The sequence below is a fragment of the Bos indicus x Bos taurus genome, chromosome 29, assembly GCF_003369695.1.
Source record: "Bos indicus x Bos taurus breed Angus x Brahman F1 hybrid chromosome 29, Bos_hybrid_MaternalHap_v2.0, whole genome shotgun sequence".
NCBI lineage: Eukaryota > Metazoa > Chordata > Mammalia > Artiodactyla > Bovidae > Bos > Bos indicus x Bos taurus.
In genome coordinates, this window is record NC_040104.1 from 5,924,814 (window position 1) to 5,935,521 (window position 10,708).

Here is a 10,708-nt window from a genome sequence, read left to right on the forward strand (position 1 = left end):
AAACGGGGGGGGGGGGGGGGGTGGAATCTTCGCGCTTGCGCGAAGGCACCAGGCACACTGGGAAATGTGGTTTCCAGACTGTCATCCGGCGGCCAGAAGAACAGACGCAAGATGGCGCCCCAGCGTCGCAGTCCGTTCTGAGCCGCCAGGTTCCACGGCTGGCCTGGGCCCTTTCTGGGTGCTGCCGGCGTAGGAGAGGCCGTGGAGGCCGAAAGGTAGTTTTTCGTGGTAGCCGCGGCTCTGAGGCGTCTGGGAGGCGAGGTGAAGAGGTGGGCTCGCGGTCTTCGGATGGTTTCGTCTTGCCGATTGAAAATTTGCCCTGAGGAGGGGATGCCCTGGCTGGTGACTCGTCCCAGGCCGGGCCGAGCCGGGCCCGCCGGAGGAAGAACGATGTGGAGGTGGGAGCTGGCCCAGGAGCTACCGGGCCTCGGTTTCCTTATTTCTAAAAAGGGTGATAATTGTAATGGCTCCCATTTCTCCTCTGAGAGTGTTGCAAGGTTTATATGACATGATTGATGTGCAGATTGGACAGTCCTTTAAGAACATAAACAGGCATTCCCATTCTCTGTAAAGTAGTGCAATTTCTGGTAAGGAAATTAGGTAGTGCCTTTTAGAATTAAAAATGCACATAGTGGGACTTCCCTAGCAGTCCAGTGGTTAGGACTCTGCGCTTCCAGTGCAGAGGGCGTGGGTTCCATCCTTGGTCAGTAAATTAGGATCCCACATGCCAGGTGGAGCAGCCAAAAATAAAAAAAAATTTTTTTAAAGAAAAATAAAATTTAAAAAATGGAAACAATGCACATAGCCTCTGCTTCAGCGATTCTAGAAATACTATGAAATTAATGGTCATGTGTGCACAACAAAGTATATACAGAGGTAATTAAGCATTAGTGGAAATGGAAACAAAGCAACAAATCACCATCGATAGATGACCACTTAAATAATGATGGATACCATTAAAGAGGATATGTGTGGTTATTGTTAAAATTAGGCAGAGCTTACTGTATTGATGTGCAACTCTCTGTGATATGAAAAAAATTGTCAAAATGCAGGATGTTAATAATGATTTAATTTATATTTTAAAAAGAATATACAAATATATTTGATGACTTAAGCATGGAATGTTTTTGGAGGGATTCAAGCTGGTAACAGTGGTTGCCTGTGAAGGATTGGAGGGCAAGATCAGATGGAGATGCTATTTTCATTTTATATCTTTTTTTAAGATACTGTATTTTTTTGCCCCTCTAGCAATTTGTGTGATCTTTATCTATACATATAGTTCTTTTTTTTTGGTGCAGGGTGTAGGGGTGCCACCTGGCTTGAGGCATCTCAGCTCCCCAACCAGGGATTGAACCCAGGCCCCAGCAGTGAAAGCCTGGAATCCTAACCACTTAGCCACCAGGAAACTCCCAGTATACATATAGTTCTTAATCATTTATCTGCATTTTTGATGCAGATAATTTCCCTTCCCATTTTTGTTTCTCCACGTGGTGAATTCTTACTTCTCAGAGTCCTCCATAGATTACGGTGGGCCCCGCAGCTCTGAGTTCCTCATTGGATCCTGCCTTCCCAGCTGCACAGACTTCAGGAGGGCAGGGCCCGACGTTGTCACCCCACTTCCCCCCAGCCTAGGCCTCGGACTGCTGACAGGGCAGCCTGGGTGGGAACCGTGGTTGCCTGAGACGGCAGGCAACCCCCTCTCGGCTCAGCTCAGTAGGGTGGGTCAGCCTAGTGGGTCAAGACTCAGATCTAGCTTTTCTGACTCTTACCTTGTGATGCTGAACCTGCTACCCACAGAAAAGCGATTCCTCTTCTAGAGGGCACATTGAGGCTGAATTCTGTCAATGTACAGGTGACGTGTATTGTTAAAATATCAGAGCAGGAGGGGGAAGCCTAGGGATTTCCTAGTTTAATCCTTTTGTTTTACAGAAAGAAACAGAGACTTAAGGTGAATTAAGATGCAAGTGATAAAGCTAGGGCTAGAACCTGTCTCTGTCCACCAGGGTTAGAGCAGCGCTGGGGGTCCAACCTGGGTCTGGGTGAGAGAGTCACTCCTAGAACTGAGCGTGAAGTCTCAGTTAACAAGAACATTTGCCACCAGCTCCCATCTGTGAGGTCTGCTGTGAGGGAAGGAGTTGTACCCGCCCACTCCCCGCCCCCAACCAGACTAGAGTTATAGGGCACCGTGTTGCATCATCTTGGGAAGTGGGGAGAGGAGTGCCAGCGGTGGGCCTGCCTACTCTTCTTGAACACTGCAACTGAACAGAGAGAACCCCTTGGCAGAGGAAAGGACCATCGTGGCTCCTTCTTCCCTGGCAGTGGTGGGTTGGCTTAGAAAGTGAGGCTCTCTTGCATTGTAGCAGGAAGATTCTTGGGACCCAAAGTGTGCTCAGGAACTAGCAGCAAGTGTGCAAAAGGAACCTTAGTTTCCGGGACAGGCTCGGTCCTGTCCAGATAGGCATTGGCAGCTTCCATTTCCTCATAGGTAACTCCCTTCCGCTGCCCCAACAGCGTCAGCACCTCCTGCCCAGTGTAGACTTGTTCCCCTGCTGACCTGCCGGAGGGGACGTGTGCAGCCAGCATTTACCCAGGCCCTGCCCTGGGAGATGAGGGCCTCTCTTCTCTTCCCCATTCTTCCTCCCACCCACCCCACCCCAAACACACCACTGCCCACATGGGCCTGTCACGAGATACCTGGGAACTGTGAGGAGACTGGAAGGGGTAACGAGAGGCCAGACTCCTCGTGTAACCAGAGAAAGAGTGGGCTGACAGGCTTTATCATCAAATTGAAAATGGTATGAAAATGTTTTTTATTTCTGAGTACAAAGCGAGATACTATTAAGACTACGAAAAACTGGCCAGAGGCTGTGAAGCACAAAGAAGGCTCTCTTTGGCCCAGTGCCCGGGGCTCCATGCAGTGCTGGTGAGGGCGCTGGGGCCGCAGCAGACTCAGGCTGCTCGCAGGGTGCGCGAGGCAGGCCGACCGCCAGCCCCATCGGAGGGGTTTGGCACTGAGGATGGAGTTTACTCTCAGCCTTTGCAGGGGGGCCCATGGTTCTCTGGAGGGCCTCAGGAATGAAATGGCAGGGCTGGGGGGATGAGGCAGACGGGAGTGGGACAGGGAGTGGGAGAGGGAGGGAGCCTGAGCCTTTCTGACTGGGAAACTCTGTTTTTTACATCTGTGGCTTCAAGTGTGTGTTTCAGGCAGCACTTGCGAATGAAGCTAGGGTACTGTTGCCCGAAAGGCACCTTCAGTCTCTACCACATCCCCAAATATGGAGAAAGTTTTGAGCCCTTGGAGAGGTGGACATGGGTCGGAGACTTAAGGCTGTAGGCGCTGAGGCTGTAGTAACAGGAGCCTGCGGCCTCCTCCTGAGAGGACTGTGAACAGACAGGACTGAGGGGCGCTCGCCCCGGGAGCTGTGCTCGGGCGCCTCTGCTTGTGTCTACGGGGGCAGGGGCACGCGTGGGGGCTCACACCTCGCCCTCCTCCCCACTGCTGTCCACGCTGGCCTGCCTCACAATCTTCTGGTGCCTGGGTGTGGACGCACAGCCGGCCTCCCCCTGCTCCTGGAAGGCCCGGGTCCGGCTGGCCACCAGGGCGGCGCTGTTGAGGGCTGCCACAGACTGGCGGGACTTCAGGGCAGGCCAAGGCCCCCTGTGGACCTGCCGGCCTCCCTTGGCGCTTGAGGGCTGAGGGAAGGGCTGGGGAGGGTCCTCATCTGAAGATTCTTTTGAAGAAAAAACCTGGAAGAGTGAGACTGTAGAGTCAGGGGGTTCTTTACAGGGCAGGACTGTGAAAAGGGTAGATGCAGAATGTCTGTTGAGTGAATTCAGAAACACTGAGCTACTCACAGGTCAGATTTCCCTAGGAGGGAAGGCAGCACCCCAGGCCTCCTGCCCCTGCTCCTCACCTGCCCGTGTGGCCTCCAGAAGCCCTTCTTAGCCCCCCGCTCCTCCTCTTGCCCCCATTACTTTGTACAGTCCGTCCCATGTGCCACAAGGGACATGTCTTCCATGCCAGGCCCTGAGCTGGGTGCTGGGCGAGGAACACTGACACCCCCCATCAATTCCCCCAGCCTTCCACACCCAGAGCCGCCTCCTCCAGGAAGCCTCTCCCAAATGTCCCCGTCCTCTGTGAGATGAGCCGTCTTTCTGTCTTTCCTCTGGGTTAGCCACCTTGGCCGCAAGTCACATGGCGGGGGCAGGGGGTGACTTCCCAAGGCAGGGGCCAGCTTCTGGTCTTAGACTTGTGCCTTGCAGCTCTCAGCAGAGGGAGAGTGCTCAGCTATCCAGCCACAACTTTGGTTGCGTGAGTGCTGTGAACACTCTGCACCCCCATCCTTCGATGGGTTGCCCCTCTGCTTTGGGAACGGGTGCTGAGGTCGTCTACACCCATCTGGGTTCAGCAGTTGGTTGTGCAGCTCCTGGCCTGGGGAGGATGCTCTCCCAAGTCTGGGCAGCCCTGAGCCTCAGGAACCAAGTCCCCTCTTCAGGCCGAGAGCTGCCTGCAGCTGCCAGCCTAGGGCTGTTTGGCCGTGGAGCCCGCCAGATAGCCTTGTCCCAAGGTTGTGCTCCTGCTCACCTGTCCTCCCTGTGTCTCCTCTGCTGCTCTGAGCGGATGAAAAGGAGCAGACCAGGGCATGGCCCGCCTGCTCAGGAGCCCCGTGCTCAGGGCCAAGCCAAGCCTCAGTCCTGGGCTCTTTCGTCTTCCCGCCATCTGCCCCCTCCTCCTCTCAGGCCCCCACCCTGCCTCAGCCTGGCTCCTCCCGTGGCCGCAGGCTCACCTCTGGCAGGTCAGCATCACCGGAGGGGCTGTCCAGCTCGGAGGGCGGCTCCAGGAGGCTGATAGACCTCATGACCCCACGGAGGTTGATACGGGGCCGTGACCCAGGCGCTTCTTTTGGGGCTGCCTGGCTGTCCTCTGACCCCATGACACTCAGCTCCCCACTGCCCCCCGGTTCTGGCTGAAGAGGTGGGAACGGTGTAGAGACCTCGGGGGCCAGGGGCTCCTCTGGGGAGGCCCCACCCGCTTTCTGCTCCCAGACGTGGCTCTGCCGGCTGCGAGGGGGGCCCTGAGTCAGCTTCCTGACCCAGCGGCCACCCCCAGCGGCCACCACACGCCCCCTTCCCTGTCCCTCCACTGCATACCTAGCAGTCAGGATGCCCTGGTAGGTCTGCAGCTGGCGCAGGAAGCCGGGGTTGGGGCGGGCGATGGGCCGGAGCTCCTGCACGTGGCGCAGAGCCTGCTCCAGGCTCCAGCCGTACTGCTTCATGGCGTAGGCGATCACTGTGGCAGCTGAGCGACTGACGCCCATCTTGCAGTGGACGAGCACACGGGTGCCCTGCGCCCTGTGGAGCCACACGTGGTCAGCTTCCCCATCCCCACCCGTTGCTGTGCTGTGCAGGGGCAGGGCAGCTCGCAGGCTCCCCTCCCAGAGCATAGGGGAAAGGAGGTGAGGGCCCTGAGAGCCAGCAAAGCGGAGGGCAGGGCAGGCAGGCGATGGGCACAGGCTGCAAAGGGCAGGTGGCTGAGGTGGGGCGGGTGGTGGGGTGGCATGGCCCTACCTGGCGGCCTCCACGAAGCGGTGGGTCTCCTTCCAGTGGGGCAGCAGCTGGGCCGACTCCTCGTCCCAGAGGCGCACATTGTGGTAGGTGAAGCGCTCGGGGTAGAAGTTGTCGATCTCACGGGCCATGTTCAAGATGTGGCTCACCCTGCAGCCCAGGCACGAGCCCGGCTGACCTGGAGCCAGCGCACCCTGGGCGCTGAGTGTTCTCGGTGCTGAGGGTCGGGGTGGGGGGCGGGGGTGGTGCAGTTGTGGTGGGAAGAGGAGGTGACTGTGACCTTGAGCAAATCGGTTTACCCCACTGGGCTTGAGTACTGTCCTCCCCTCCCCGCCCCCGCCTCGCTCCCAGGTAGCTGCAGGCCGTCTGCAGCACAAGTCCTTATCTTACCATCAGAAGTCAGTTAGGGCTTTTCCAGGGTGGGGGTTTGGGGTGGAATGGGGCTATACTGTGCAGCACGTGGGATCTTAGTTCCCTGACCAGGGCTCGAACCCACACCCTCTGCATTGGAAGTGCAGAGTCTTAACACTGGACCTCCAGGCAAGTCCCCAGAGAAGGGCTTTGGAGCTCAGCTGAGCCTGGCTGGATGTGCAATAGCTAAAACCTATGACCCTTGTCATAGGTTTCCCAAAAGCCCATGGTGGACAAGGTACTGAAGTGTTGGGAGCAGGCAGCCAGAGAGGGGCCCTTCCTTCTCCAAGAGACGTGGTCAGGCAGAGAGGGGCTTTTCTGCTTTACAGCTAGGGAGAGGGTAGAGGGGACCAGGGAGCTGCTAGCAAATCAGCAAGATAGGTATTCCCCTGTCCTGGCCTAAGCCCATAGGAGGGGAACAGCCCTGGGGTGGAGCTGGAAGCAGAGTTAGCGGTTGCCAAGAGGGTTCTGGGAGTTTCTGGCCAGGTCTCCCCTTGGGGAAGATGGAGGGTGGGCAGTTGTGAGAGGGCTCGAAATCCTACCTGTTTCTCTGCAGCTCCTCCAGGTTCGCTGCGTTCCACTCTGAGCCCTGGGAACAGGGAGAGCGTGTCATTTGGTCTCTGCTGGCTCTGGCCATCCCCACCTCCCACCCCCAGCCTGCAGGTAGCCCCTCTACCTCACCAGGTAGAGGTGGGGGAAGATGCGGGACGCCCGGTCTTGCTGGGCCATGAGCAGCAGCATCTGGTTGTCGATGAAGTCGCGGTACTGCTGGAGAGGGCATCCCAGACGCAGCTCCAGGGCCTGGCGGATCTGCAGGCAGGTGGGTGAGGCGAGGCTGGGGCGCCTTGCAAGGTTCCTACGCCCCACCCTCCCCTCTGGGGCCTCTGAGGACAGTACTGCGTCCCATCACAGCAGAGAAGCTGAGGCCAAGCACGTGGGAACAACTCAGACAGGAGGAGCACTAAAGGGGAGGCTCCATGGAGAGGACCACTCTGGTGCCCAGCCAGAGGGCCCCCACCCAGGGCCCAGCTCCCCACTCATCCCCGCACCAGGCCCACCTCTTTGGAAGTGACGTTGTCCAGGTCGCTGGTGTCCAGCACCTCCCACAGCTCGGCCCGGATCGCCTGCTCCATCTGCTCCTGCTCTGAGGGCCTGGGACCCAAGCCTGTCAGTGCAGGGCCCCTTCCCCTCTCTGCCGAGGCACCTCCCCCCAAGCCCCCTCCCCAGACTGACCGGCTGGACTCCACGCAGGGAGGCCGCAGAGACTCCAGGTCGGCCATGGCCATCCACTCGTTAAGACAGCTCTGGTCAGAGCTCAGTCTGTCCTGGTAGTGGCTGGCCCAGGCGAGGGCACTGCCCCCTGGCACAAGACCACTGCTGAGAGCCGCCTCACATGCCTGGTGCAACACCTGGAGCGTGGCCCTGGGACAGAGGGGAGGCCGGGTCACACCGTCCTCCCAGCAGCCCTCCCCGGACCCTGCAGCCATGGTGGAGCCACACCCCTTACCACATGGTCTGAATGGAGACAGGCTTGAAGATCCGACTCTGCCCGCCGGACGTCACGCTGAAGCCCCTGTGGGAGACCCGGTGGGGTGGGACCTGGCTCTAGAACAGCACCTCTGAGAGGGCTACCCACTAGCCACCTCACCAGGCTGGTCCTCAGAACATATACAGATCGTCTGAGCTTCAAAATAAGCCATTTGCAAATGTGGGGCAGCTGAGGCCCAGAGAAGTTAGGTGACTCGCCCAGGCTCACATGGTGGATCTCAGGTGGAGCAGAGAGTAGGCCAAGCCCAGAGTTCTGCAGGTGCTCCCCAGTACCAACCCCCTGGGCAGACATCACACTTGGTTATTTCACCCTCTGGCCCTTCTCTCTCCTCTCCGTTCCCTCCAGGTGCCACGTCTTACCCGTCTCCATCTAGGTACACCTGGGTGTCACTCCAGAGAGGCAGAACCAGGCCGAGGGTGCAGCTGGGGGAGCTGGCGGGGACAGAGGGCAAGGTCCGTCAGCACCAGCGCCTCCCAGACAGGCCCTCCTGTTCCTCCTCCCCCTGCTCCCACCTGCTGTCAGGGAAGTCCACGCCCAGAAGGACCGTCTCATCCCGGCTCAGGCCTTCTCTGGTGGAAACGACCAGCAGGTAGCGGAGCCGGGGGGCCCGAGCCGCCTCCAGCTGGGCTGCCTGGAGAAGACGGGAAGGAAGAAGCCTGGGGTTGCAGTGGCCCAGGGGCCCTGTTCTCCCCACCCCCACTGACACACATCTGGGTAGGGAACAGACCTCCACCTGCTCCCTCTGCACCCACCCCTCCCTCCCCAGATACCAGATCAGGGGTTACAGTCTAGTGGTTCCCAGCTTTGGGATTTAATGGTCCATTAAAATGTTTAAAAAGAGTTTTCTCAAAGGGGATGTACGTGGGGGAAAAAAGGGGAGTGTGGGCATGACATCACCCCCTTTTTTTTTTCCTGCTAGGAAGGAAGTTTAAAAAACACCTTTCCAGTTGCCATTACCATAATTTGATTCGAGAAATGTTTGTTACCAAAGAAATATTAAGGACCCAATCTCACAATAAAGGGTGGTGCTTCTTCTGCCTTACAAGACTGACTGTCTCGTTTTTCCCATCTTGCTGTAGACAGTGAGATGTTCCACAGGCATCCAGGAATTGGTTCTCACTTTGCCACCTGTGTCCCATCCTCACATGGGCCCTTCCAGGACACCAGCCCACGGTGGGCGCTCAGCAGGCCCCCCTGAGCACCAGTCCCTTTGTGGGCACCTTACATGGTCAGGAAGGTCTTGTGCTGGTTGAACAGAAACCCGCCTCTGGGTAATTCCCCACTCTTGGTCCTAATCTTGCCCTATAGGCTCAGGTGGGACAAACCTCCCTATCCTCTCCCAGCTCTCTCCAGAGACCTGAAGACACCACCTCGGCCTGTTCAAACAATGCTAGCTGAAACAGCAGAGTCATCGTGGTTTGGGTAACCTCTACGCTCCCCAGGGTGCCCCCTGCCCTCACATCACTGCTCTCCAAACACACACTGGCTCTGTTCCACTCTCCCCTCCCACCTGAGGAGTGGCTCTGTCCCCTTTCAGGGGACCAGGGGGCTCTGGACGGGCCCTCACCAGGCGGATGTCATCCTGTGGCCTCAGCAGCTCCACCATGAGGCACAGGTGCTGACTCTGCTCCTGCCTACCGGGACTCAGGGGCCCGTGCCCATTGTCTGTCTGGTCCCCGTGGGGCTGCCCTTCCCCGGGGGGCTCCTCCGCTGGCTCTGGGCTGGGCCTGGAAGCATCTCCATCATCCCCTCCATCCTGCAGTCCCAGGACAGCCCCTCGGAGTACTGCAAAGCTCTGCCTGGAAGGGGAGCAGGGGAAAAGTGACACCGTGACAGTCCATCCCACCCCTCAGGACAGGGGAGTCAACCCCCCTGAACCGCCTGGAGGATTTGTTAAATCAGGTGTTGGCCCCCATCCCGAGTCAGTGGGCCTGGAGAGGAGGCCTGAGAAGGTGCCTACCCAGTTCCCAGGTGATGCCACCTCAGTGCTTTGGGAACCACTGCCTTGGTGGCTCTCAAGCCTCGAGCCCAACTTTCCCTTCCCATCTGCCTAACTCAATAAATAACTGTGAACTTGGTGGGGCCCCAGGAGTCCTCAGGCCCTGCCATTGGCCAGAGCCAGGGCCAGGATAGTGGATGAAGGAGCCTCAACTGACTGGGGGAAGATGGAAGCAAAGGCAGCCAGCTGTGCCCACTAGCAACTCTGTCCCCACATACTAAGTAGTTGGCTTTGGCTGCAAGTCCTCCCAGAGGGCAGTGGCCAAGCCTGGTGGCTGGATGGAGGTGTGTGTGTGGGGAGAGGTGCTCACCTTCGCTGGAGTCGGCTTCTGCGCTGGGACACCGGGTCCTGCTGAGAAGGCAGCCCCCAGGGCAGAGTAAAGTGGTGGGAAAGGACTCCTCCCCAGGTTCAGGGTGCTGGGGTTGGGGGTGCAGGGATCCGCCCCCTCCCTCGTCCCGCCCCCCCCCCCCCCCCATGCAGTGGGGAAAGGAACCAGAAAGGGTGTCAAATCCTTTTCTGTTCCAGTCCACTTTCCACGTGGAGACACTGGCGGGGCCGGGCCCAGGTCCAGGCCGGCAGCCGGAGGTAAGGGAGGGGGAGCGCTGCTGGAGATGCCTGAGGGTTTGGCCCAGGTCTGGGCCCAGAGCGGGGTAGGGCCTCCGCGGGCGCTCGGGGCTCCGGATCTTGCCTTGGTCCGAGTTCCTGGTTGCCTCAAGATCTCCCCCAAGCAGCTCCAGCCTGAGACGTGAAGGCCCCCTCCGCACACCCCCAGGCTTGAGGGGAGGCTGCCCGTGGGCAGCAAGCACTCCCCCAGGCCCAACTGGCAGCCAACTGCGTGGGCAGGACCACAGCCAAGCCAGACTCACCGTGGGCCCCACAGGCGTGGAGTGGCCGCTGGCCGGGGGCGAGCGGCTTACTGTGACCAGGGCCATGGGGTCAGGCCGGGGGCCCCTGGGCCGGTATGGCGCGGCGCCCTCCCTCGTCGCCCCGCGGACGGTCCCTGCCCCGCAGGACCAGGAAGGAGAGTCCGGCGCCACCAGGGCCTGGCACCTCCTCGGGGCGGACCTTAAAGGGCCAGACACCCGTCCAGCCCGGCCTGCGGAGCCCGCAGTCAGTGGCCACCGCCCCTCCCTCCGCGTCTCCGCCTCGCCCCCGCCCCTCAAAGCACGTTAGGGGCGGGGCCG

At 59.1% G+C, this 10,708-nt stretch overlaps 1 protein-coding gene and 1 long non-coding RNA gene across 3 annotated transcripts; one reads left to right on the forward strand and one right to left on the reverse strand.

The window, feature by feature from the left end:
* Nucleotides 1-75: 75 nt before the first annotated feature.
* Nucleotides 76-8,570, forward strand: LOC113885717. Its single transcript, XR_003509315.1, has 3 exons — nt 76-215; nt 6,533-6,796; nt 7,871-8,570. It is a non-coding gene; the product is annotated as an uncharacterized LOC113885717 (long non-coding RNA).
* On the reverse strand, nt 2,782-10,559 carry SSH3 (slingshot protein phosphatase 3). Of its 2 annotated transcripts, none has more exons than XM_027531301.1 (14): nt 10,391-10,559; nt 9,835-9,872; nt 9,093-9,324; nt 8,038-8,156; nt 7,885-7,956; nt 7,484-7,549; nt 7,210-7,398; nt 7,035-7,128; nt 6,658-6,786; nt 6,519-6,565; nt 5,569-5,715; nt 5,152-5,352; nt 4,788-5,061; nt 2,782-3,747 (listed from the first exon to the last, which is right to left on the reverse strand). In XM_027531301.1, the coding sequence occupies exons 1-14, from the start codon at nt 10,454-10,456 to the stop codon at nt 3,475-3,477; spliced, it is 1,947 nt and encodes a 648-aa protein (XP_027387102.1). In that variant the 5' UTR covers nt 10,457-10,559; the 3' UTR covers nt 2,782-3,474. The 2 variants fall into 2 exon arrangements, with proteins under 2 accessions (XP_027387102.1, XP_027387101.1); XM_027531300.1 differs by having other exon boundaries at nt 9,835-9,875.
* Nucleotides 10,560-10,708: the final 149 nt, after the last annotated feature.

Bases quoted from the DNA above. Each gene is read 5' to 3' on its own strand.
- SSH3 (XM_027531300.1), bottom strand. From the start codon at position 10,456: ATGGCCCTGGTCACAGTAAGCCGCTCGCCCCCGGCCAGCGGCCACTCC. The intron at 7,129-7,209 runs GTCAGTCTGGGG...CTTGGGTCCCAG, and splicing joins CCCTGCGTGGAGTCCAGCCG to GCCCTCAGAGCAGGAGCAGA. The intron at 5,062-5,151 runs GTATGCAGTGGA...CCCCCCTCGCAG, and splicing joins CAGGGCATCCTGACTGCTAG to CCGGCAGAGCCACGTCTGGG.